Here is a 27,417-nt window from a genome sequence, read left to right as displayed (position 1 = left end):
GACGCCTCGTCTATTTTACGGTAAAAACTTTTTACCCTTTCAGGCTCAAATTAAATTTATTTTATGTTTTTTTTCAAACTATTAAAAAAAAAAAAGCCTCAATCAATATTAACGTGGAATACCTAGGGGACACTCATATTATTGTTGCAAATTTGTAACGCCTGCCTGGAGAGTAAATGCACCTATTGGCCGTGAAAGTACGGTACTCCTAAATTACCATGGGAAAAAAAAAAAAAATGTCATCCATGTTTTGATTTAATAATTTTAGTTGTTTAGTTCATACAGCTCATGTGCTTGCTCACTAGTGAAAGCATGTTACACGTCACAATAGCAAGCTAGATATTTAGTGCTGTACTGTGGATACAGTAACTGTTGGGTCGGTCATTGTTTTTTTGTGAGTACAGTGGGCCCCCAGTTTATGAGATTAATCTGTTCCGCGGTTGGGATCGTAACGTGAATTTGTCACATGGCGGGAAATCCAAATCTAAATTAATTAGCTAATGTTTGTAAAACCCCAGGTAAAAATATCAAAATTGTATATACATATTCAAATTTCGTATCAAAATAGTATAGTACGTGCTACTTATATAAAATATACATGTATACAATTAAATAACATCATAAATAAAAAAATAATAAAGGACTTACTTACGTTTGACGTACTGAGCTTGTTATGACCATATTCCCTAGTGAGGGTAGCCTAGTCAAGGCTAGTCTAGCCTTCTTTGGATTTCTTGATTATCTCCAGCTTCGTTTCCATGCTAATCATCTATTTACTGTAATTCTCTCTTTAACATCACTAGCAATCTAGGACCCATGGTTAATCAGTTCGAGGTTGGATTTAGCACTAAAATAAACAATAAATATAATATTTAAAGCACTCACACAAGAAATAAAGTCTTTAGGCAGCCATCTTTGGTGACCTCGTGGGCTGACCAATAGCATACCAGCATCTTAGTGACCTGTGACACCGACCAGTAGTAGACCAGGAGTCGTTATGCCGACCTATAGCGGACTAGCATTGTAGTGATGTAACCAGTGATGCGTGTAGTGACGTATGAGCATGTTTAGAAGTTATTTATTTGTGTCGTAAGGCAAAAAAAATGGCATAAATAGGGGACAAAAAAAAACATCACAGTCCACATTGTAATAAAAACAAAAGGCAGGGATGTTGTAAACCGGGGGTCCACTGTAGTTTGATGGATAGATAAACGCACTCGCTGACCAATATTGGGATAAACTGCCTAAATCAGCTCCAGTAGTTATCCCAGTTAGCCATTTTTTATAAATAGGGTATAAATCATGTTCCTTATTTTGTACTGAGCTTTTGTTAATGGGCAAGTTATTGCTTTTCCATATAATTAGATGACCAAGTTTACACCAACTGGCTCCTCATATTTGCCAAAAGTCATTTTCAGCTGCGTCAGGAAGTAACTTAAGTGGGCGGCCAGACGTCAGTGCACCATATCGATCTCTTTGTTTCTCTCAGTCTGGGATAATGTAATTGTTGTGCAGGCATGTCTCAGGCTGGCTGTCTGATGGCCAGAGACTCGTCCTAGGGGTCTCATGCGATCTAATAAAAAGGAGTGCAATGTTTTCAGGAAGGATGGCCCGTTAATGCACGGTGGGTAAATGGGGAACTGGAGTCTAATTATCCTGGGTGGGGATGACGCAGGCTCACATGTGATTCAAAGCACATCTTACTCACTGAATATCTTCCCTCAATTACAAGCATGTCTTAGAGGGCAGTCTGGGTGACGCACAGTTCAACTACAGTGTACACAAATCACAACCTTTTTTACTTTGAAAGCTCTGTGTGCCTTTTGATCACTTTTTTTGTTTTTTTTTAATGAATTGGGTGTAAACATGCAGGCTCGGCACTTATCGCAGGCTAGCCTGCATGGCGACACAGCAATGTAAATGTGACACCAGAGAGGCGGCGAAGCAGTCTGGTGCTGTTCTCTGGGGTGCCTCAAGGGAAGGGAGGAAGAGCAGCCAGACTTTTAGGAAATCAATCACACTGTCGTTTTTTCGCAGAGCATCACTTTAGCAAGGAAGTTTATAACACAATTAATACAGTGGACACATTGATGCGAGTATAAAAATCTATCAAGGTTTCAAGTACGGTGTTACCTCGATTTACAAGTTTGATACTTAAACCAAGCTTGTAGACCTAATTTTCCACATTAAAAGGATTTGTAGTGCCATTTATCTGTTCTAGGGCCCCTAGAATACCAATATGGCATGTTTTTGATTTTTTTAAATGTCATATTTCTAAATATGAATATCAAAATATAATACAAAAGAGCTTACAGAAATAAACTGTCTTTAAAAGAAAAAAAATACCATGTGGTGCCATGTGAACTAGCATTAGCATCGGCAGTTAATGCCACAATCCGAAAGTAACAACATTTTTGTGCTTGAATTGTAAATGGAAATATAGTTAGAAACCTTGTCATTTAAATTGCACATCTACGTCAGAAGTTTGGGGCACAGTTCAAGTCCTCATATCTACTGAATGCATGATGGTAACTTGAGACAGCTACCATTTCTAAGTTCTATTCTTTTTTTTCTTTCCCCATCTTTTTTTTCGGCTCCAGTAAATGCGCTCAATCAACCAGAAAAGGTGGCTTGCGTCCTTCAATTAGCAAAAATTGTATCATGGACACGTCTTCAACTTCACGTATACGGTGTGATTGCTATGGCTTTCTAATGAGTAATCTGCGGTCAACCGTTTTTGTAATAATCTGAAGGTCCCTCTTGGCTCTTCTAATAGATTTACAAGGGTGCCGCTCAGAGGCAGTTCAAACTTGCTCAACCATATTGTACAAAACTGAGGAGTGTTCCGTCCTCTTAGCTTGGTACGAACACCCTTCGTTCATGAATTTACCATGTCATCTCAGTATGTACATCCTTCCTAGTGCCTCCTTTCAGAAATGTGTGTGAAATGTACCATGAAAAAGTGTCCATGATTGACATTTTTCAAATTCAAGGAAGCAAAAACCCTTTTTCGATTGTGTTAACACCATTGGATCACCACTGGATCTGAAAAAAAAATACCAAAAAATCAATGGCATTACAAAACTCAAAGTGAATTTAGATTTAAAACGGTAACAGTTTCATCTTAGTACCATTCCGAGCTGAGTCAATATAAATACTGTACTTCAAATGCGCCTGAGATTCCTTGGAACACCCTGTACATCAAAATCCTTTCTTTACTCGATCAGAAAATCAAGACTTTTTTTGGAAGGATATTTTGTCTTGGATCACATTTGAAGTGGTCAAAGTCTTGCTCATATTGCAGGCAGTGAATATTTACCAATAAACAACATGAATATACTGATAAAGAGTGCATAAATATATCCACGCACCACCAGCCAAATGGAATGCAGACACTCCTCACTGTTGGTCTGTGGGATTAGCTCATTGTTCTAATCCATAATCCCATGAACAGATTTTCAGGATCTGCCGCTAGGTCAGATGCATGAGCGCTATTAACAAGTAGCTTTAATGTTAGCCTACATGCAAATATCTTTTTTCAAGCTTCACTGTGATGTGCTGTATTTATTTATTTTTTTTAATTGTAGTGCCTAAAAATGAAAACAAAACTATTGGTAAAAATTCACACTTCTTCTAAAATCCTAAATCAATGATGTGGGCAATGTTTCGCTGTTGCGCAAACACCCGCGACCCCGACAGATTTATCTGAGAAGTTCAAGCAACAAATCAGATTAGCTTCATAATCTGTCAACTGTCTTCCGCCGCATGGTAACAGCCCTCCAAAGGGCACTGGTGATGATAAAGCAATTTAACAAGAGTGTGTTCTATCCAATTGATCCAGTTACATCACTAAAAAACCTGTCAACAGCCCACTGGTGCATATTTACTGCTTTATAGTACTGGCGGACCAGCAAGAATGTCACTCAGGTTAGAACTAGCATTGTTGATAACAACACTTGGGAAGCAGAGCTGCTACTTTTTCAGACAAAGTAGGCCACATATGCGCTACATGTCTGTCTTCTATCACAGTGGTCCCCAACCACCGGTCCGCGGACCGGTACCGTGCCGCGTGGGCTGCACTCGAAATAATGTTTTAGAGATGATTTGGTTTAACAGTTCATACGTTTGTGCTTGATCTTTGTTTTTTTGGCGCCGCCTCTGGCCGCTGTTGATATTACATACATAGTGAGAAGGATGATGTGGTTTTTACAAGTTCTATCATAAAGTACAGCAATGCAAATGTATTTCACTTCCATCAAATATTGTTCAAAAGACAAAACACAAACTAAATTTCACTCAACCTTTTTTTAAAGGAACAAATTCTCATTACTGACATTTTCACATTTTCACAATAGACTAAGAAGAACTAATCATGTGTTGTATTAAGGTTTTCTTTTTTTTGGGAGGAAGGGGGCGTTCTAACTGAACTACTCACAGTATTTTTGTCATTTTGGACATGAATTGACATGCTGAGGATTAACGGCAGCCGTTCTAGGAATGATAGCAGCGTTTAATGTTTTAAGTTCGAAGCAGGCTGCGGCTTGTCTGCTGCTCTAAAAGTTACAAAAAGAGCCCGTTGATCGCATCGCACAGAGACCGCAAGTCTCTTCTTGGGCTGCATGGTGCGCCCTTACCCGGACCAGCGAGGTAAACAAGTGCTCAAGCTGTGTCAACAGTGACAGAAAACTTCCAGGGTGCGGCTGCATGTGGAAATGGCTTTCACACGCACGACAACAATGTGATGTCGCTGCAATAATTCAGCAGGAAGTGGGTTGAAGACAATGACCAGATCCTCCTTACTTGTCAGTCTTAGGTAGCATATTGTAGACCAGGAGTCCAAATCAAATATATTTGTCAAAAACATTCCAAATCATCTGGAGTACTAGTCAAAAGTTTGGGGGCAACTTTGTCTGGCATCATGAATAAATACAGTTATGCTATTCATGCTTTAGATTTTAGGTTCTTTAAATATGTCAGCTTTGCACTCCTTTCTGTCATTCAGCTGAGTAAATATGGATGCTTAGTCTTATGTTTGATTTAGACAGGGTTTGAAACATTTGACTGGTACTACTGTCATCTTTTTAAAAGTAATCAACAGCATTACATGTACAAAAGGCTTTTAAGAGCATGTTGTATGTAAAAGTGCAGTTTAAATTGGGGTTTTCGTTTAAAGAAAAACAACACATTTTTGGTGAGCAATTCTCTCATCATCCCATTTGACCTGAGATATGCAAGTAAACAGCACAATATTATTCAAATAAAATGGTTGATTTAAAATAAACTAAATTGCTGCCAACTACTTTATGTATCAATTAAAAGTATATTGTGGAGTCTTTTCATGGTGACGAGCGTTTATTTTCTGCAGAGACAAGTGTGCCACAAATGTGCCCGCTCTGTCGCTCCTGCTCTCTCTCCCTCGCTCTCTCCCCCTCTTTTTCTCTCTTTCTCCCTCACACGTGTGCTAGCTCACTTCTAGCACATAGCATAATCACAACGGTCACCTGCTACTTTTTGAAAGCCGAATTCTTCCCACACAGCCAACTTGGTTTATTTGGACGGAGGAAAGTTCGATTGGTCGACTTTGTAGAGCCACCCCAAACCTCGTGAGTCTACTTTAAGTGATATCGCATAAAACGCTCCGATAACCTAACTTATGATCGCATGTTAGCCACGAAACCCAAGATAGTTAGCCACAGTAGCAGAAAGTGGACAACAGCAGCAGTAATTTGATTGGTTGCTGCAGTCGATGGGGACTCACATATGATCACAATGAGAGATTAAGGCAGATGATGCGGGAGGGAAAGGAACGTACCAGGAAATTTTAAATAACTGAATTTTAAAATCGTATTACATCGCCAATCCGTTTATCGGTACATGCCGATTAGACACCAACAAAGTTTGCCTATGCTAAATAGTTAGCAATTGTGATTAACATTTGCACGTTCATGATTACCATTTAGTTCAAACCTACAAACTGTTATATGTTCAGTACCCATGTAATAGTGTCTTTAAAGTTATTTTAAACTATACAGAAACAATATCCCATGAGGAAACCAAGAGTAGTGCTGACTGTTAAATACGTGTACAACAAGGTCAATACCTTTCTGTTCGTCTTCATTTTCTGATGCTGTTGCTTCTTCTTGACGAGGAGACCGAGTATATTTTGTGCTTGACTGACCCTCTCTAATTGGAATAGCTAAAACTGAGATATGGGTTGTTTGCAGTGACAGGTTATATTCTTAAATAATGCAGCCTTAGTGCTTTTTGCGAAGTTCACAATTTTCTTTCCTTTCTTTTCAAAAGCTACTTGAGCTCCAAAATATTGCCTTTAATTAAAGCCAAATAACCGCTCACACACACGAAATCATGCCTTTTTAAGTGCCCAAAAAGTATCAGCCATTCGGCAACTAGGCGGTGCGTCAAGACAATCTTTGCATACAGGTGTTTTCGGTTTTACTGTGGCTGTAGTATGCCGGGTCCACTTTGCAACCACTGAATATTACTTTGTTTTTGCTTGGAAATGATCACTGCACGGTGGCGTGAGGAGGTGTGGGATGTGGGAAAGGTAGAACCAAAAAATGCTGGGCTGAGAGGGATGAGGCTCAATAAATTGCTGTTTTAATGCAAAAACATAGGCTGGGAGAACAGGAACCAAAAAGTGCACAGTACAACCTAAACGCTAAACACAAACTCAACTTACGGGGGGCTACAAGGAACGGGAGGCAACACGGGAATGATGAGTGTCCGGGGTGCGCGACAGCAAGACAGCAAGGGAAGACATACAACGACCCGACAAGAACTGAATGCAAACTGGGCACTTAAATAGACTACAGACATAACGAGAAGACATAACACAGCTGGGGAGAGGCAAAAGGCAGGGGAAGTTGATTGGATGCCAAGGAGGGCAGGTATACAGTCAGGTGGAAACAAATCATGCTAACGTGGCTCGACGCAAGGGAAACCAAATGAGAGCAGGACAAGAACTAAAAAGAAACCCACAGCTTGAGAATACCAAAATCCCCCAAAACAGAAAACCCAACCCGAAATCACAGATACATGACAAACTTGTGATATCCTGTTCTCTGTTTGTGTGTGTGGGGCGGGACTTTGAGATTGATATAAACTCCTCTACATGCTAACGAGTTACGTTCTGAGCGTCAATTCATTAGCTGAATTTGGTCATAAAAAAAAAAAAAGACGTCAATCATACAAAAACACTGCTATTTACATCAAGAGCTGCTATAGCAGGAAAGATGATCAAGTTGATCATTGTCATTCTCTCCGTTTACTTTATTGTATTTCATAGCACTTCTGGCCCATCCCTATTAGTTACTGCCCGGTAAATGCTCATCGCTCATTTTACTATTTGTTTGTGATATCACTGCTAGATCTGAGTTTCATTGGACACCCTTACACAACACTATCAGCAGAGTAAAGACATACTGGGCGGCAAGTTTGCTTACATTGTCAACGCCAGCCTCGATATCTCAGAAAATTCGCTAAATACAAAATCAAAAGATGCTTTGACAGGTTACGTTTTCATTGTTTGTCTTTTAAAGTCATAAAACATCCAAAATTGGAGTCACATTAAAATCTTTAAAATAAGATTTTTCCTTTGACTTGAGAATGAGAGATATGTTGACAGCTTTTTACCATAATAAATTAATAACTGAATTTTGACTTTTATCATTGTATCCACGAATCAGGATTACTGAACCTGAAAATTGTGTCAATCAATAATGAAATATTGATAAACGAGACTTCGTGTTACTTCATGAGATTGCCAAGACAAAATATCAAGATTTTATATTCTTTTAAATTAATTGTACATAACAAGATGTCTCAATTAGTTTCTGAAACAATAATTTAAAGCTGAATGGATGATTACACCACCCAATTTGAACCATCGCCAAACATTGGCCTGACCTGCAAATGATAGCATTATTGTCAGTTTGGCTTGTCAGACAGAAAAGCAACCGTGCACTGATAAAATGACAGCTTTTGTGATCAAGATTTGGAGAACTCTAGGAATGGCACTGCATTCTTTAATACAAACCCAATCAACCTGACAGACTTTTTATATTTAATTACTACCTAGGGTAAGAGTAGTGCACTGAATTATTAAGAGCTTTATTTTTAGCTCACCGGCCTCTCTGACACTGGCTTTGCTTTGGATGATGAAATCCGCCTGCAACACCAAACTACCTTTAGAAGTTCACTGTTGAGTCAGTGGACTAAACATTCATTAGCAGCACTTCCAGCCCTTTTGGCTCTGTGGGTCCTTGAACAGACGCCACCTAATTGGGTTTGCTTTACCCAAGACGCTCAACTTGGCCAAGAGGCGCCACTTCGCACACACAAGACCGCATCCTGTCAAAACTGGATGAGCAAATTATTTAAATCCGTTTTTTGTTCAGAGGTTGACTGAACTGGCATTCACACCTCAGGACTAAGCTGCCTTTGACGCCCCAACCCCCGACCCGTCATCCCTCAGGGGCCTACGCCACACCTTTAAGTAAAAGCGCACTCTAACAATGCTGCTGTTGTTCAAGTCTGCATGGGATATGATTAGCAAGTGCCACACATTCTCAATGTGGCAAGTCCCACATCCTTATGCTTAGGCTAAGGCGTAGTAGTGGTGACAGGTTGGGCTTCCTCCCCCATTCATCTGGGGCCAAGTCATCGCTATGTCAGGTTGACATTTGGGGCATGCGAGGCTGAACTCAGATTCACCCGCGACTTGATGTTTTTGCGCTCATCGGATATACGGTATTAGTCACACTGTGGCATCGCCTTGGTGGAAGGCCTAGTCGCCTGTCTTTTGACTGATCTTCACAATAAGCTCCACCCATCGCTGCAAGTGGGATGCAGTTGTCAAATGGTGTATTTATGCAGGTGCTTTTCTCTGAGGCATCCATTACATCACCTCAAGACAAAAGGGTGAGAAGCGCTGCAATATCGCGTCCTCGCTATCTCCACTCCACTTTGCTGTTGCTGCTTGTTGTCTTTATCTCTGACTCTCATCCTTTTTCTTCTACATCCCGCTACCCCCTCCTCGCCGGTCTATCCTACAATGCCACCCACCCCCTCACCACCTCCCGGCTGTCTCCAGTGTGCAGGAGCCGGTAGCAGGTACAGCAGGAGCCCATTAGCGCAGCGCCCCCTGCTCTGATTGGATAAGCCAGGAGGAACCGGGAGACTGCCCCTGAATAATTGATGTGCATTGTGCAGGCGCCGGACAAGAGGAAACAGACAGATCAGAGAGCAGGAAAGGAAAGCAAAAAAAAAAAGAAAAAGGAAAAGTGAGGAGGGTGGGAATAGGAAGTCATAAACTAGAGCGATAAGGTGCAGGAAGCGACCAAAGCTCAGGGACTTTCAACGAGACACTTTGTGCGGCGACCTGAATGGGATGACATGTGCGGGGGTTGCGCTCAGATCAGGGTAAGTAAGTTAAGTGTGTCTTGTTGTGCATGAGTGCACGTAGCGGAATCGAAGTTGAACGCTGTTGACTTAGTGGCGTGTATAGAGCTGATGCTGCTAGAGTTGCTGTGATTACTCTTGTCTTTTTCTCCATTAGCTTGCTTGTTAGTGTCAGCATGGCTTTGTGAGAGATTTGAATTGTGTTTTGGCATTCTTACAAATGAGTCAATAACTGTGCTCCACTACTACGACCAGGCTAAAAGAGCGGGATCAGGACGGTCTAGCTGACCGCAGGTTGACCTACATGCTGCCTTGGGGGGTCATACGTGCTGTATGAGTACACATTCAGGAAAGCAGCCTCATCAAAGCTTATTTTTCAGCTCTGAGGGTTATGTGATGGAGGGGATTTGTGGTTAGGGTTGCACACATCCTGCACTGTATTTGAACAACTACGGACCTGAATAAAAGGTTTTCTGAAGGCACGGAATGGTTCTTGATTTTTTTACGAGGTTTCTACTGCTATCAGCAAATATAATTTAATTTGTGTGATATGGAGTCAATAACGGTGCATTTTTCTTTTCAAACTTATAGCAAAAGAATAAGAACATGATAATTAGCTAAACTGTGTTAGAGTCATTTGCAAAACTTTGGATGCCTTTATTTTGTGAGTTTCGTACGAATGTGCATTATCATTAGTTATTCACTTTTTCTGCAGATAAGCCACAAATAAATCAGGGGATATTACACCATATACGTACTGGGAGATGCTGAATAAAATAGGCATTGATATAGCTCTACAAATGTGGTTCCAAAGTTGAAGAAATCAGACGCGCATGAGACAGAGTTGTTTTTTTTGTTTTGTTTTGTTTTTTTTTTGTTTTGTTTTTAAATCAAAAAGTGCCTTTTGCTGGTTGGGGGTACTGAAAAAAATATTTGTAGAAAAAGTTGAGAACCATTGCTATAGAAGATGCATTTTACTGAAATGGAGACGAAAGGGACTAAGACAACCCACTCCTAAAAATGATCAAATGATAGCAAAAAGTGTCTTTTATGGTACATGTTCATTGGAAAAATGTTTTTTTGACATATGCATTTATTGACATTGTTTCTTGTGTGTGTATACGATTGTTTTACCATTTACGAGTTGTATTATTTATAGTTATTTTTAATTTAATTTAATTTTTTTTGCAACACTGGTGCAACACTTCATATGAATATGCAAAAGAACAAATAAGGGTGTATATATCAGTATTTCAAAGCCTGTATTTTCAGCTCAATTTTCTTTGATTTGTCATGACTTCATTCAGGCATCCGATTGGCTGATATAGTCTTAAAGTTGTTGCTATTGACATGTGTTATGTCAATATTTGTTGCTATTGTTGAGAACATAGACATTTGTTTTCCCCCAAATATCCATCCATTCATTTTCTATAGCCGCTTAACCTCTCTGGGATCCCTGGAAGTGGGTGGGGGACACCCTGAACTGGTTGCCAGCCAAATGCAAGGCAGACAACAATTCACGCACCCAATCATGCTTAACAACAATTTAAAGTGTCCAATACACCTGCCATGCATGTTTTTTGGAATGTGGGAGGAAGCCGGAGTGCCCGGAGAACTCACACGGACACTGGGAGAACATGCATACTCCACGCGGGGAGGCCAGAGTCAGTTAGAAATGAGCTCGGGACCCTGAACTGTGAGACGGACAGGCTCACCATTGCTTTCCCAAAATATTGTTTGATATTTTGTTGCAGTGTTGTCCTTATGGGAGTAATGTCAAAATCCTTCTCAAATGCATCACTCTTACAGGGGAAGAGAACGAAAGGGCGCCCAGGCAATAAAGGCTCCTGCTGGCCTTTCAATAAGTGCTAAACCTTAAAGTTGACAAGTTCATTAACAAACAATAACACAATCTCGCACTGAACCATGTCTGAAACTATTAGATGGCACCATTTGCAGCTGAGGTTGCAATGACTTGCAGCGCTTCCTGTTTGGAGACACTTTGGTTGACCCACTGACTCACTTGTGATATTTTGACGGTGAACTTGTGTTACTGGTGTTGTTTTTGTAGGGGCATTTACTTGTGAATCATCGCCTCACTTTGGGGACATCCTCCCATCTAAAGGAGCTTCGTGTGACAATGTGTCGATTGAGATGCTGATTTCTGCCAGGTCAAACCAATGTCAAGTATTGATAGCTGAGAGGATGGAACTATGATTGCCCCAGGCTATGATGCCTCATCTATTCAGCTCATTCACTTCTGTGTTCACAGTAGAAGTGCAGGAATGTCATCACATTTTAATCACAGTCTTATATAATTGCACCCCCCCGGGATTTCCTTGAAGGAACAAGCGTGTGGTGGTCATGGAGATAAGTAGCATGTTTACTTATAATTAGCCCTGTGATATTTACAGTCATGGGGAAGGATGGGGGGATCTGTCCATGGACGATAAGCTTCTCGTTCACTCTCCATGTGGGATGCTTCTTTCTAAGACACTGGTGGAAGAACTCCTGATGTTTACTTGCTTGACCCTTTAGTCTATTTTTGTACACAATAATTACATCCCTCCCTTTGGTGTCCGATGTATTCTTGTTTGGTTTGGTGCTTTGTACACCTCCCTCACAGTTCAGAGATTCATGTTTGATGTTTGATGTTTCATTCCTGAAACATTTAGCTGAGACTGATGACTCTAAATTGTGCCGAGATATGAGTGTGAGTGGTCATTAACTTGTGTGTCACTATGTGCCTTGCAATTGGCCAGGTGAACAATTCGGCACAAGGACAAGTAGATATTTATATACATATATAGGACATGGTAGATATTTCTATGATTTGATGATCATTTCTATGATTGACGTGACGCCGGCCAATATCATATCCGCATCTCCGAGAGTGAGACCGGGACTGTGATCTTAATCGACCAATAGCATATCGGCATCTCCGTGACTGACTCCGTGACTGACACTGTGACTGAGACAGTGACTGTGACATTGTAAGAGCAATAGCGTTCAGCGTTACCGTGACAAGCATGAACATTTGATTTCGTTGATGCAGCAAAGCGAAAATAATTGTACGAACACATTGATCGGCATGTCGGATTGTTCGTAAGACGAAAGGTTTGTGCGTAAGTGGGGGACAATAAACTCTGCGGTCCACGCTCGTAAGTCGAAATGTTCGTAAAAGAGGATGTTCGTAAACCGGGGGCCGACTGTGTGTGTGTATATATATATATATATATATATATATATATATATATATATATATATATATATATATATATATATATATACTTCTTTTTTAACCTGGGTTAGACAACATTATTAATTTAGCACGTGACAACTCAATGTGCTGCAGCAAACTGTATATATATATATATATATATATATATATATATATATATATATATATATATACTTCTTTTTTAACCTGGGTTAGACAACATCATTAATTTAGCAACAACTCAATGTGCTGCAGCAAACTACTAAGAGCACAACATTGAAAAGCATTAACAAACAGGACAACTGAAGATCATCTAGTCAGCTGATTCCATCACTAAACCGCTGCTCCTTGGTTACGGGTCAGTCAGATACATTATCGGTGCATCTTTGCTGACTTTTGTCCTATGTTTCTGGGGGCACCGCTGTATCTATTCTATACCGTGTTCCAGAATCCCCACTTGACTGCAATAGTCCATTTTCTTCTTCTCTTGAATAATAGTCCCTTTACACTATAGAACATTGCATATGTTGCTCGAAATGGCAAATCCAAACAAACACATTCATACACACACATTTGTGAGCCTGTCGCTATTCCTCAGTTGCCGAAGTTATAATTCCCCACTCTCTCTGTTGCTGTATGTTTATGTAGCAGAGCTTTTTGGCCACCTTCATTCATGAGACCATGCATGAAATATGGGCACGTCTTCTGGTACGATGTAAGCAGCAGTTGTTTACATGATAACTGTAGAAGTCCACTTTCTATCACAATTAGATCCAACAGTATGAGAATGCTAGCTGTAACCACTAAGAGAAAACATCTCAGTCCTGCCTATTACTTCATGTGCATGGTAGGTGAGGATAAAAACAAAAAAAGAAACAAAAAAACAGATCAACAGCATTGCTAATTTCTGAATTCTCAATTCAAAGGAAAAGCAATGTGTAAGTACTGTACCTCCATGGTAAAATTGTTGATCACGTTTTGTTCTGAGAGATTAGACACATTAGCTTCAAGCAGGCGTAAGAACCAGCTAAAGCCGCTACTTAACTAACCCGAAAGTGACTGATGTTCTTATATTTGGCAATATCTCTGGTGGCTTGTCACAATGCAATGCACAAGTAGGAACATGTGTAGCCCCGTGATCTTCATCCAGAAATTAAAAAGAAGGTAAGGTCAAGATGGTCTGTCTCTCTCAGACTAGTTCTTGTGCTAGTTCTAGAAAGAGTAGTTCTTAGTCACATCCCACTGCATTTGGTGCTATTAACTGCCGTACTCGTCATCTGGGGTGCCCGATAAAAAAATTGGTCTCCTCTTGTCACAAATTCATTTCCCAAGCTTTGCCATTTGTTTCAGTGCAAAAAAAAAAAAAAACGCAAAGTGTGGTTTAAAATGATTTGGTGGGGGGTGGACAACAAAAATGCTCTTATCAACAACACACACAAATATTAACTTTGCTCGTTACAGTAATATATTCCATAGTCCCACCTTGCTTCAACAGCTGTCCATCTTTTGCTACATACGGTCTTCTCTCAAGTAAAATGCATGTTATGGAATATGGCATAGAATGGTAGAGATGACACAACTAAACACATACAGTATTAACGTTTATGTTTAGCTTAGTTTGTTACTGTTTTTTAGCTGTGGGCATTCTAGTGATACTTGCAGACTCTGCTTTGGTGCAGGGGCTTTTTTTGCGGTCTCTTCCCACATAGACTGTGCCTCTTTACCACATTGAACATAGCTGACATATGACATTGTCAGCAATGAGCACACATGTTACCGTTAGTTTAGCATGCTGCTGTGCTTTAACTTTGGACGCTGCGTTATTATACTCTTTTTTTCGGGTCATCACTTTTCTTGCTGGTCTCCATCCTCTTCAGTAACGTTGTCGCGACCCCTTTAGCAAGAAGTTCATGCAACAAATCTCTCTCGTCGTTTGTGCTGTCTGATGCTTGGTCTTTGCCCACATCCCCAAAACAAGGCGAGTCGAACTTAGTGATACTCTGGAGGGGGAAATCGGCACATCAGGAGCATCAGATTGCTCCGTCGCCATGGCTGTACTACAAAGAGTTGCATTGTATTTGGTGTTTGCTAATTTGTGTTGGTTTAAAATGTGCAATTTGAACCCCACAGAAACCAACTCCTGCAGGAGATGTCAGACTGACTCAGGTAGAGCTGCTTTCTCTTCCTGGCTGCAGCATCTCTTGCCTTGTGACATAAACATACGTACCCTGGTGGGGAGGGGGTCCGCCCACTCCCTCCATCGCCACCTGTTCTTTGTCTAGCATTCTTCCATTCATCCCCCCCACCCCGTGCTGTCATATCTGTTGTCCTGCCAGAGGTCACTGATGAAATTCTCCTATGAATGCAATCAAATGTTTTGATTTTGTTTTGTTTTTTTGAATGCACATCTTTACACTGCTCATTATTCCAAGCCTAATTCCTGTCGGCTGTTCAATTTGATGGCTGAGCAGAGAGGAGGTGGGGCAGGATGAGGCGGGGGCATCACTGCTTAAATGGCTTCCATCACATTCCCTCAAAAAGCATGACTCCCCCTCTTTCATCTATGGGATTTTATCATCCCTCCATTTTGCATAATATTTAGCGCCCACACGGCGTCGAGTTACCTGCCACTGTTTTCCGGATGTTTCCTTTAATCATCCCACACATTGTCTCTCAGGGCTGCTTTGTTTGTTGCTGCGCATTTCCCATGTAGTCTTTTTGCTCTTTTGTCTGTATTTAACAGCACAATTACAATAGCACCGCATGCACTTGTACATGTTGTTGTTATCAAAGCTCATCACGAGCATGGTGGGAAATAGTGGAAATGGAGTCAAGGTGCAAGCACAGGCGCTGCTGCACTGGCGATAAGCGTGATGCATACTGTATGTGCATACTGCCGGTGTATGAAGGATTAACTCATTTATAGTTCGAGTCGGGTTTCTGCCATGTCCCAGTTTATGCCATTTTGGTTTAGAATTTCATATTTTACTCTTTTTCCTCATGTACTTTTGAAGGCATTTTACAAAACACATTTCCGTTAGCGCTTGAAAATGTATGCATTTATGTACAGTATGTATGTATCTTTACAGGCTGTCATTTTTATGCCAGAGCGATACCATGTGACGCTGTAATCCATAAACTCATGAAGCTGTTTTAGTGACATGATTTTAGTGATGTGCGTGGTTAGAAAACTTCATTATTTTTGAAAATGAAAAAAAAAAAGAAAAAGCAAAGAATACAAATAAAAAAAAATAATGAGTGTCTTAAAACATTACTTATCAAGCAAATAGTTTGGGAATGTAAATTCCAACAAATGAATTTATTCCTAAAAAAATTCACAGAATAAAGTAAAAGTAAATCTCTTATAAAATAAAATGTGCAAGAAACTATACTTTCAAATCAGGCTACCACTGTTGATTATTTCTCAATAATCGATTAATCTGTCAATTGTCTTGTCTAATAAAAAAGAAATCAGATTTTTCAAAAACATTTAAAATGTTTATCTCTTAAAATCTTTTTCCAATTGACAGTGCAGAAAATGCACTAGTTTTTTTTTTTTTTTATCAGGTTGCTCTTTTTATCTATAATATCACAGAATATCAGCAAAAGGTTTATCACTACTTTTGAAAGAATGTGTTGAGAGTTTCTACGGTCTTGTTCTACTCGATGCAGACAAGTCTACTTTATAGAGTACTGAAGAACTCTGAAGAATATTTTTTTAACTTGAAATTCTGAGCATTTTGAAAAATTGAGGTCTCAAAACGATTGATCAAAAAAGTTTATTTCATAATTAATTGTGGATTAATTATTGAATGTCTAGTTTTGAAATTGATTATATTTTCTCTTAGATTATTTTAGACCATTCTAAAAGGAGTTCAAAGAAAATGATGACTATGAAGGTGGGGGAAGAAAATTATAGGTTCACCTCCAAAATTACTTTCTCCATCCTGCTTTGAAAATGTTTGTCTTTTTATGTGACTGTATGGCACCCTGACTAATTATACATTTATCTAGTGGAGCAACCTGAAGAAGCTAAAATTCTTCAGTGTTTAGATCTTGCAACTTTTTGTCTTTAAATGACATATGTGCAGATGGGAGCAAATATAGAAGGCAGTTGAACAGAGCTCAGTCATTATTTCTGTGGGTTTATGGTCATTGAAAAACACCCTCACCTTTTATTAGTAATAAAGGCCTTAGAGTCCCAAAGCACAGTTCCTTGCTGTGTGCCTTATGTTAAAGCAAATCAGTCTTCAATACTTTGTTGTGTTTGAAAGTATCACTGGCCACCGATTCCTCGCCAGCGATAAGTGCTTCCTGTTATGTTTGTGCAACGGCATTTTCTGTCTGCGACCTCAATCAGGCCTGCAGAGAAAAAAATTATATTGTCAGGAGGAGCCAGTATGGTGTATATGATATTCATGACATGTACAGTCAGCAGTTGACAGCAACTTTTGATCCAACGGGCTACACGTGCTGATACTTGCCGGCATGCGATCAAATTACACTTTTTGCTGGAGTTGTTACTCGATCCTTGAGATGTGTGCATTTAGAGTGAGTTCAGACTGAACGTGGAACAGAAACATCCACAAATTAAAGCTTCTCTCCGTGAGGAGACAATCTCTTCCCAGATTCCTCCTGTTGCTCTATTTACTCACAACAGGCAAGGGTTTACTCCTCCCGGCCTCTGAAAAAGCTGTTTACACACGCACCCTGCCTCTTCTTCCTCTGCCTCTTCTTCCTCTCATTTGATCTTTATACTTTTATATGAGGAAAGGGGGAGCACTGTAGAGGTTGTCATCCCGCATTCATAAGTATCACTTGTAACTGTATCTGACCGAGAATCAATAACTATTGGGCGTTTTGTTCAAGGATTAGTTTTATAAACCATTTCAAGTAAAATCCTCAGTCGATATTTATTCCTCCACCACTCTGCTTCTGTTGAAACTCCTGTACAATCTGACTGTAACAGTATTCGTTTTACAAAGTCTCTTCTCACAGTCGAGGTTGTTAAATATAAAATTACTGTGTGAATATTAGTCCTTTATACAAATATCACAAACCAATTTGGTGTTCCGCCTATCTATCTATCTAGCTAGCTAGCTATCTAGCTAGCTAGCTATCTAGCTAGCTAAATATCTAGCTAGCTAGATAAATATATTGATAAATAGCTAGCTAGCTCGGTAGCTATTTATCAATATATTTGGGGGCGAGGGACAGTGTTAATGATAAAGTTCATCAATCAATCAATCAAATTTTATTTATATAGCCCTAAATCACCGAAGTCTCAAAGGGCTTCACAGATGAAAAGAGGTCATGTAGAGACCTCTTTTGAGAAAAGAAGTCGTACAGAGACATCTTTTCACTATAAGGTACACAACAGCATCCCCTGTCAAAGCTCCCAGAAGGGGAAGGAAAAACTCAAAAACCCCAGTTTGGGGAACATCAGAAACCTCCAGAAGGGACCACAGGTGGGAGGAGCCCCCTTCCAGGCCCACAGGTTGAAGTGGATGCTGCAAGTTGGATTTAACCATGAGAATTCAGGAAGTCAGATATGACTTAGATAGATTAGATAAAATGTGATTAGATAAAATGTTGGCATTTTATCTAATCATAGTGTAAATTATGGGCTATGCGCTATTATGATATTCTCTAGTACTAACAATTTAAGTCGGTGTATAGTAGCATATTGTTAACATACAATAATAAAAATTATGAATATACAAAATGGCTGCACAATTAATCAAATTTTAATCACCATCACAACATTGGCTGCCACGATAAATTAAGACGATCCTCAGCGATATTAACTTTTACAAAGCCAGCTATATGTCAAATCAAGCACTTTGTCATCCTACCACTAGGGGGCAAACACAAGATTAAGACTTCATTAAGCTTAAGAAATAGCAAGTGAGCAAATCGAGCAGCAGCGGCTAGAAGGGTTTGGAATGGCACCAAGCCTTGGTTTATGCGAGCTCCGTGTGGCTCTATGCATTAAATGTCATTTTGGCAACCAAGCCCCTTCGCACGGCGTCCGCAACAGATTTTCTGCAACGCGTACCTTCCAGAATTCCTATTGCTTATTGAAGTTTGCGGGTACAAACGTTTGATTCGGCTGAAAAAAAATCCTGGGATAGATGAAGAATCTAAGAGTCTTAAAAAAGGTTGGAAAATTTTTGAAAAACCTGAACATTTTGAATAAATTTGGTTTGAAATGACTGAAAATGACATTTTGACAAATTTGCCTAATGGTAAACAATGTGCTTGGTTCTAAGTATGCTTCATTTTTTTCATTGGTTTGCACTCAGCAAATAAGTTAGCTGTGTTGACCTGTGTGTCAAGTTTTTGCCATGTCTTGGGTGATTTTTTTTTAAAATTATTTACGATACTTTATTTTACCTTTTTAATGATTATTTGTAAGTATCAAGCCTTGAAGCCCTGTTTATAAACATGTATTTATTATTTTATATTTTTCTTTATTGTAATTTGTTCAGGGGATGTTTTTGTGCATTTAAGTTGCACTGTATAATTTCTTTTTCATCTGTGAAGCCTTTTGAGACTGTGGTAAGTCAGGACTATACAAATAAACTTGACTTGACTTTACTTATATTCTGCTTGTTAAAAAAGGGCAATAAATAGACATGAGTGACCATTATGAACAATCGTGATTCAAAATTGTGATTTCGATATTGACCAGAATAATCTTGATTATTATTTTGGCCATAATCGTGCAGTGCTAATATATAATATACATTTTGTATTTTCATCGTTGTTTTTCTTTTCTTTTGTGGCCTGTTATTTTAATTCGTCAAGAAAACTAATGCCACCTTTTCACTCAGCAAATCTTTGTTGGAATGCAGGCGTAAATGTCGTCATACTGTACAGTATGAGGCAGTGGTGTTGTCAGGGCTTTTGACTATGGTGACTGAGAGGGACCAAGACAAGGCCTCACATTGTGCTAACCCCAGGCCAAATATGCATGTTGCCCAACAGTGAACCCCTGACTACGTTATGAGTGACTCGCGGCTTTCGTTGTCCATGGCCACTTGCATAAGTGATGAGTCACCGCTGTTCTCCTCTGAGCTTGAGCGACAGCGGCCATGGCTTGCAGCTGATGCTTAAGTCTAAATGGCGGGTTAGCAGCTTGAAGAGTCAGCGGCTGAGTGTGGAGGTGGTGATTTAGTGGAGAGATAAGCTCCACGTAATAGCAGGGTGGAATAATTCCTCTTGGTGTTCTACACACAGAGACAAAGAACACGCTCTTTCTTTTTGTGATTTTCCTTTTTCTGTTTTGGTCATCCCTCACTCCAGTTGAACATTTGCTTATTTTAAGCACAATGTTGGATTGGAACGCCACTGTAATTGCTGCAATCAGCTACTCATTTTCAGCCAAAAACAATGTATGACATGAATTGTGTGTGTGTATGTGTGTGTGTGTGTGTGTATATATATATATATATATATATATATATATATATATATATATATATATATATATATATATATATATATATATATATATATATATATATATGTGTGTGTGTGTGTGTGTGTGTGTGTATGTATACACGCAGTGGACCCCCTTGTTACAACATCCCTGATTTACGTTATTTTCATGTTGCGACGTGGAATACTGAGTTTTTTCATACCCTCTTTATGACATTTTACTGGTTATGTGACCAAAACAACTGTCATGACCCTAGAGGCTTGCTGTATTTGTGGTTTTGCCTCCATCTGCTTGCGCTTTTAGGTAATTGCATTTATTTACTATTGCCGTCGAACTGCTTCCATGCAACGCGTGACCACAGTGCTCGTCTACTATTCGGCGTCTCTTCACGGAGTTGGTGGAATGCAGGCGTAAATGTCGCCATACTGGTCGACCTAACTCGTTTCAATATGGCGGAATGGTAAAGCTTTTTTCTATTGTAAGTGGTTACAAAACCGTATTTATAGTGCGTTTTACTGCTTAATTCAAACTAGAATGGGTTAGCCATGGGTCCCAAGATTGCTTGTGATGTTAAAGAGAGAAGTAAGAAGATGATAATCAAGAAATACGCAGCTAGCCTAGACTTGGCTACCCTTACTCGAGAATATGGACAGAACAAGCGCCACTCAAAGGTAAATAAATCCATCCATCCATCCATCTATATTTTTTATTTATGATGTTTTCTGATTGTATACATGCGTATTATATATATATAAGTAGCACTTACTATACTATTTTGGTACCAATTTTTAATATGTATGTACAATTTTGATGTTTTTACCTGGGGTTCTAAATGCTATTTAGCTATTTAACATAGATTTGGATTGCCCGCCATACGGTGAATTCATCTTACGAACCCAACCGCGGAACGGATTAATCTCGTAACACAGAGGCCCACTGTATATATGTGTGTGTGTGTGTGTGTGTGTGTGTGTGTGTGTGTATATATATATATATATATATATATATATATATATATGTTTTTTTTTTTAAATAAAAACAACGTTTTTCAATGTCGTTTGAGTCATCATGCACTCTAATGTATTGGAGTAATAAAATAAATAACACTGAAATGTACTGATCCCTCCTCATTGTCTTCAATCATGACATTTCCCTTCTAGGGGTTGAAATCTTTGACTGTCTCTTGATTCCATTTGATTCCGATTTTGGTGTATTCAATTTGATTCAGAATCGATACAAAACTATTTTTGATTCAAAACGATACAATTCGATTCAATTAAAAAAATCACTTCTGCCTCGATCTATAGATGTGCAGAGAATTATACTAGTTCAGACTGCAGGGAGAACAAGTGCCTTTTTTTTTTTTTACTTTTTTTTTAAGCTTTGATTTGTAAGGAACGTGCCTTTTCCCACAAAGATAGCATGCAGACAATGGCTATACTTTTTGTAGCTAGCTATAAATTGTATAGCTTTTAGAGTACAAAATAAGATGGAAAAAAAACGGGTAGAACAAGTTACTGTACATTGTCATTTCATAGGAAATCGCAGTACCAAAATATTCTGTGGAAAAACTGTTGCTCAAATAAAAAAATACAAATATTTTTTGGTATATTTACAGTACTTCGGTACTTTAATTGGTACAGTGAGCAGCTAAATTGAGAGGATGGGCAAAGCATGAAAGCGTGTTCAACTGTGAGCATATCGGGAGCTTTATTAGTCACCATTGTAACATATTGAGTAAAGACAGTATTTTCATTCATTTTCTTGCGTGTGAGTGTGAATTAATTTGGAGTTAGTATATATATTGTTTTATATTCTATCTTGTTTTGTACTATTTTGTGAACATTCTGAAGTTTTGTGTTGTATTGATTATGGATCATTTGCTTTCTAATCTGTATGAATATTTGTTCAAAGGGTTAGTGAATTTAATTCACGTGCGACCGCAGCATATATAAAAGTGCATCAGAACAAGGATAGTCACCTGTGCGGTAAAATAAAGACATGACTGTACACTATTCCTCTTGTTGTTTACCTATTTAATAGGAAGACAGCAAAAATATGTATCACGGCTTTATCGTGTGTGGGACCAGCAGCAAGGAAAAGCCTGTTTTAATGCTTTAATGCATAGTCAGCATACGGTCAAACTCTTATTTCTTTGTGGCGGTGTGAAACTTTGCACTCACATTCGCGGCCCAGGGAGTTGTATTTCCTCCAATGCTTGTTATTCTGCATTTTGCACGCCAGCTTGACTTTCCAGAACGGGCTGTGTGGTGATGTCATAGCGCAACATAGTACGGAAGCGACAGGATGCAGATTGATTTTATGCATATCGATTTCAAGACATATTATATTGATTTTAATAGTAGTACATGAGAATCCCGATTCTGATGAAAATCAGTTACATGTAAATTAAATATGAGGACTATAAAAAGAAACGTGAAGATGGGAGTGAGGTAACCCCGCCCAAATCGTAGGAGTTTGCGCACCCCTGGTCTGCAGGATCTCGTTGCCTTCTAAAAAACTGCTACCTTTCGGCCCAAAACAACGTAAACTTGGCAATTTGTTTAAGTGTCCGTAACAACTTAAATAATACATAATCAGTTAACAATGCGCCAGAAAGTAAAGAAATGAAAAACGTCATGCTTCAAAAGCTCGAGAAGAGGAAAAAATAGGTATGTTGAAAATAAACAAACACTCAAGTGAAAAGTGAACTTTTCTACCAAATTGGACTAAGTTATAGTTTGTATAGTATAGTAGACTAAGTATAGTTTGATTTACTGTAGAAGCAAAAAAAAAATAAAATAAAAAAACTTTGATTATTTACAACACCAAAATAATAATTACACTTACTAACACTCAAAAAAGGTGGAAAATAAAATGGGTTTATGGATGTAAGTCTTGGTGTGGGCTATTTTACTGGAATACTTTTGCTTGACATTTTATCAGTGTAATAGGAGCTTATTAATGACTTTTGACATTTTGGGAACTTTTGAGGCTGGAAAGGTGAGTTGCATTAAAATGCTTGGCATTATTCAATATCAAGAATTTCAGGTTTCTAAGCTTGCATCATACCTTTAAAACGGTCACATTTTGTTAAATGTCAGCTGTCATGTACACTACAAGTAAAAAGCAAGGTTTTTCTGTGCTTGAACTTTTTAAATAATGCCTTTCACTCGGACATTTAAAAACATCAATCTTGCATTTCATGTTTAAGATGTAAATCATTTGGAAAAAAAACACATACAAATGACACAAAAACCCTCTCAACACTTACTTCTAAACATTACTTTTTACTTTAAGTCTGTACAATAATACTGTTGAGCAAGATTGTGCACAATATGCATTTTACTTCATGGAACCATGACTCAAGGAACCTAGCACAATCCCCAGTAATATTGTCCCCAACCCGCGGACCGGTACCGGTCCGTGGATCAACTGCGTGGGCTGTATTCGAAATAATGTTTTGGAGATGATTTAGTTTAATGGTACGCGCACACTGAACGTGAACGAGGCGAAAAAGTGGAGCGTTTTGTATTGTAGTCAATAGAGTGACTGGGCGCGAATGCACATCGGGCGACGCGATGGACACGAATGGAGAGACGCGAATGGCAGCGCGCGGTCACGAGAAGCGAAACTTCGCCTTTCGCGTGAAGTAAATTTTTTTTTTTTACTTTTTCCGCGTTTCGCGTCGCCACAGCCAATCAACTTCGGGAACATTCAACGGCTCACGCGGGGGGCAGGAATGAATCATGGCGGGCGCTTTGCGGTCACCGGGAGCGATCCAACACGGCCAGCTGAGCTTTCAATACAAAACAGAGCCAAGCAAGAGCACTCACCTGGCTTGTAGAAAGGCGGAAGCGAGAACTTTGGACAACTGGTATGTGCAGCGTTTGCTTCACTTAACAGCTGTTGAACCGTAGTTGCTGTGCTAAGCTAACGATAGCGCAGCATTGTCCGCACAATATTTAGCACGGTCTCGGCCACTCGATTGCGACATTGAAACTTTTATTTTTTGCAGGCGAGTATTGCCGCAAAGAATAAAGGTGCTGTCAGTAAAAATATTGGCTCTGTCACATCCCAGAAAAGTGAAAGTTCTCAGCAATGCTCTTCTTTCCGGATCTACAGTGCACAGCAAGCTCGCTCCACTCCCCTCCCCTCTCCTCACGCGACAAAAAAGTGGACAAAAAAAAAGTGACAGAAAAACAGCGACAGAAAGCCCTGCGATTCGGCGAAGAATTTGTCGTTCGGTGTGCACGTAGCATAACAGCTCATACGTTTGTTATATGGTTTGTAGAGCAGCCAGCCCCCCACACACCCCCTCCCCCCGCAATATAAATCTAAGGCGTTGACCGGTCCGCGGTGATCAAAAGGTTGGGGACCACTGCTTTAAAAGAGTAGTAGTGAATTGAACCAAAGCAGGTTGTTCACTTAACAGGACATGGTCCGCAGCTTCTAAGAGATGCTGCAAAATGCTTCCTTTTTATAGTCAGTGTAAGCAAGCAATGCAGCAAACAAACAAACACAACTGTTGGCTTGCGATCCATTGCCAACAGGGGAGAATTTTTCTAATGTACATCTGACAGAATGTTTATCCCAACGGTTAAGACGATTGGCGGAAAACACCCGTACTGACATTCTTATTCCGTCGCTTTATTTAGCATACGTGTGACTCGCTAGTCGGTCGCAAAACAGGTGCCCGTCGGTGACGGACCGACAGGCAGTCCGTCTGTGCTGCCGGACTGCCCAACTATGCTGGTAACGAGTAAATGAATAGTTTGCCTTGCAGAAGATCTGAGCTTTACTGAGTGCCATTTTCCGGTGCCCATCAAGGTCATTAAAGCGCCATATTTCAATGCACTACTGTATTTTGAGTTAGGCTGCCCTCTAAAGGCTTCATGAAGTCATGTAGGAATACACCTGAACCCAGACCGCTGCAATGCAATCTTAGATTCTTAATGCATGTGTTGTGTCCGTCTGTGTGTGTTGTTGTGCTCGCAGCCCTGCTGTCGTCGTGGTGCGAGGAGCTGGGTCGTCTGCTCCTGCTGCGTCACCAGAAGAACAGGCAGAACGAATCGCAGGGAAAAATGCCCATGCAGCCCAGCATGAACAGCATGAAGGCCGGCCTCACTCACAGGTCAGTGTGCATAGCTGGAGGTGGAACCAAAGTGCACAATCCATTGACATTGAATATGTGCCTTTATAAAAATCATACTGCTCCCTTTTTGTTGAAACTTATATGAAAAATATGGGCATTATTGTTACTGTACTCTAGGTACAGCGCGCAATACACGCGGTATACATTTGGACTCTTCTGACTCTTGCTTTAGTTAATTCTGTTTGTACACAGTATTTGTGCAAGGTGTCTGTGAACATCTTTCTTCCATTTTCATCATCTATTTTTCAAAGCAAGTGTGGTATACTTCAATGACAACCCTCAATGAAACCTTTAAAACAATTTTTAGTGGTCAAACGTAGCATTCGCAAACATTGTACTTCATAATTGTTCTTACAAATTTGACTAAATCATTACCTCTTTCTGTGCTATTGACAAGCATTCTCGTCTTGTAAAATATGTAGATTGCCAGTGAATATTTTTTCTTAATACATGGATAGATGACACTTGATGACATTGCGCTTGCTGCCTAGAAGGATGTGACTAGCCTAACCGAGAAGATCAGTGTATGGCCATGCAGTTGGGGAAAGGAGGAGGAGGACAAGCAAGGATGAGAGCGGCTCTCGGCAGAATGGCGAAACGCAAAATGATCATTTAAATTTGCTCACAATCAAGCAAATTATGTCTCGTGGTAGGCCAAATGATGGAGAAAAAACTGATGGAGTGGATTCTGATAAAGTGGTGGATGAATACTCAAAAGATTACTGCATCCACGGCTTTGAAAACTGGGGCATGGTTTGCATTGTAATTTAAAAGATTCTATGTCATTTGATAGTGAATTTCGAAAAGCTGTGATGGATTTGTCAAATTAATTGATTCCGAGACGGATACAATATTATTAGCAGAGATCCATTCCCATAATCTCAGAAACCGCAGAGGTAAGTGCTTACTTGCTAGGGAGCTAACGTGTAGCTTAGTTGTAGTACTTAGTTGTAGCTACTGTACATCAAGTCAAACGCAAACGGACTTCTCTCAAGCCCACCCACTATGTAGGCAAAACAAGATGGGTGTGCACACTTTGTAATGTCTGCTTGCATCCAGGAGAATGTGTCACACATTGTCACACAAAACTGAAACACTGGGTTTAAAAAAAACTCACAAGTGTGCACACATAACTTGTAAATAGCCCACAAATTGGTAAATATGTTGTCAAATGTGAGAATGTTGCTGTTTATATACACTTGCAAACTGTTATTTTGTCATCAAAAACACATTTTTAAGGGTTTTGTTTTATAGAAGGGAAAGACTGTTGCCGCAGATGCCACTTAACCGAAAAATTAGTGTCAAAGTCACTGTTTTGCAGAACACACATACAGTGATCCCTCCTACTTTGCGGTCTCAGATATCGCGGTCTCAGTACTTCGCGGGTTTTTCCAGGAAAAATTAAAAATATTTCAAAATAAAGAATAATTTAAAAAATGTGCAAAAATAGAAAAAAAGGTACATCAAACAGTACTGTATTCATCAAATAACAAAGTAATATTAGTTAATAACTATGTTAAGAATTCTTCAAGCATTAGAGTTTGTGTCTTTTGAAATGCATGCTTTTAATTTGTCGGGTCGCGTTGTTTTCCGTTTCCTGTTTTACCTTCTCTGTGGGTCATTCGGCTCGTTATGATAACGTAGTGAATGACAACGTAAGCTCATATTTATAGTTATCATTTATGTTGATAACGCACGCTACTGCCTATGTTTACTAAGCGATGAGTGTTTATTCTGTTTATGTGTTCGTTTGTATAGAGGTTGCACTGTATCGTTAGTAGTTGTTGATAGTTGTTGCTAACCCGCTAATGTCGGCTAAAAATACAGTAAATTCATAGATTAAAATTCGGCAAGTGTTTATATGTTAGTTGACTGACTTTAACATTGTTTTTGATGTATTATTCAACAGATACTACATAATACACCATACATGAGCCAAAATAAATGTGAAGTTCAACACTTGCATGTTTTTCCACCGGAGTCTTGGTGCAGATAACCATTCCTGAGAACAAATTCTCAACAAACTAAGTAATATTAGTTATTTAATGGATATACAATAATGTTAATAATGTTATAAGGTAATGTTAAATAATAGTAGGAAGGAAATAAAATACGCAAAAAATACATAAAAAAGGATTGTTTATGGTTACTGCGGCTATATTGGGGTGTACATAGAAA

The 27,417-nt window shown here is 39.4% G+C and overlaps 1 protein-coding gene across 5 annotated transcripts in view; it reads left to right on the top strand.

Moving 5' to 3' along the window:
• LOC148420520 (zinc finger MIZ domain-containing protein 1-like) overlaps positions 1 to 27,417 on the top strand; it is a 180,439-nt gene that overhangs the window by 132,992 nt on the left and 20,030 nt on the right. For 3 of the 5 annotated variants that reach the window (XM_088420709.1, XM_088420706.1, XM_088420707.1), the window contains exons 7-8: positions 14,771 to 14,806; positions 25,083 to 25,218. In XM_088420709.1, coding sequence (XP_088276835.1) covers positions 14,771 to 14,806; positions 25,083 to 25,218 — 172 coding nt within the window. Of the gene's footprint in view, positions 1 to 9,114; positions 9,442 to 14,770; positions 14,807 to 25,082; positions 25,219 to 27,417 lie in introns of those variants that run through there. The other 2 variants (XM_088420710.1, XM_088420708.1) reach the window with 2 other exon arrangements.

The sequence above is a fragment of the Hippichthys cyanospilos genome, chromosome 8, assembly GCF_059441005.1.
Source record: "Hippichthys cyanospilos isolate Australia breed blue-spotted pipefish chromosome 8, RoL_Hcya_1.0, whole genome shotgun sequence".
Lineage (NCBI taxonomy): Eukaryota > Metazoa > Chordata > Actinopteri > Syngnathiformes > Syngnathidae > Hippichthys > Hippichthys cyanospilos.
The sequence above is the reverse complement of the archived record's forward strand: the minus strand, read 5'-3'. Positions and strand labels throughout refer to the sequence as shown.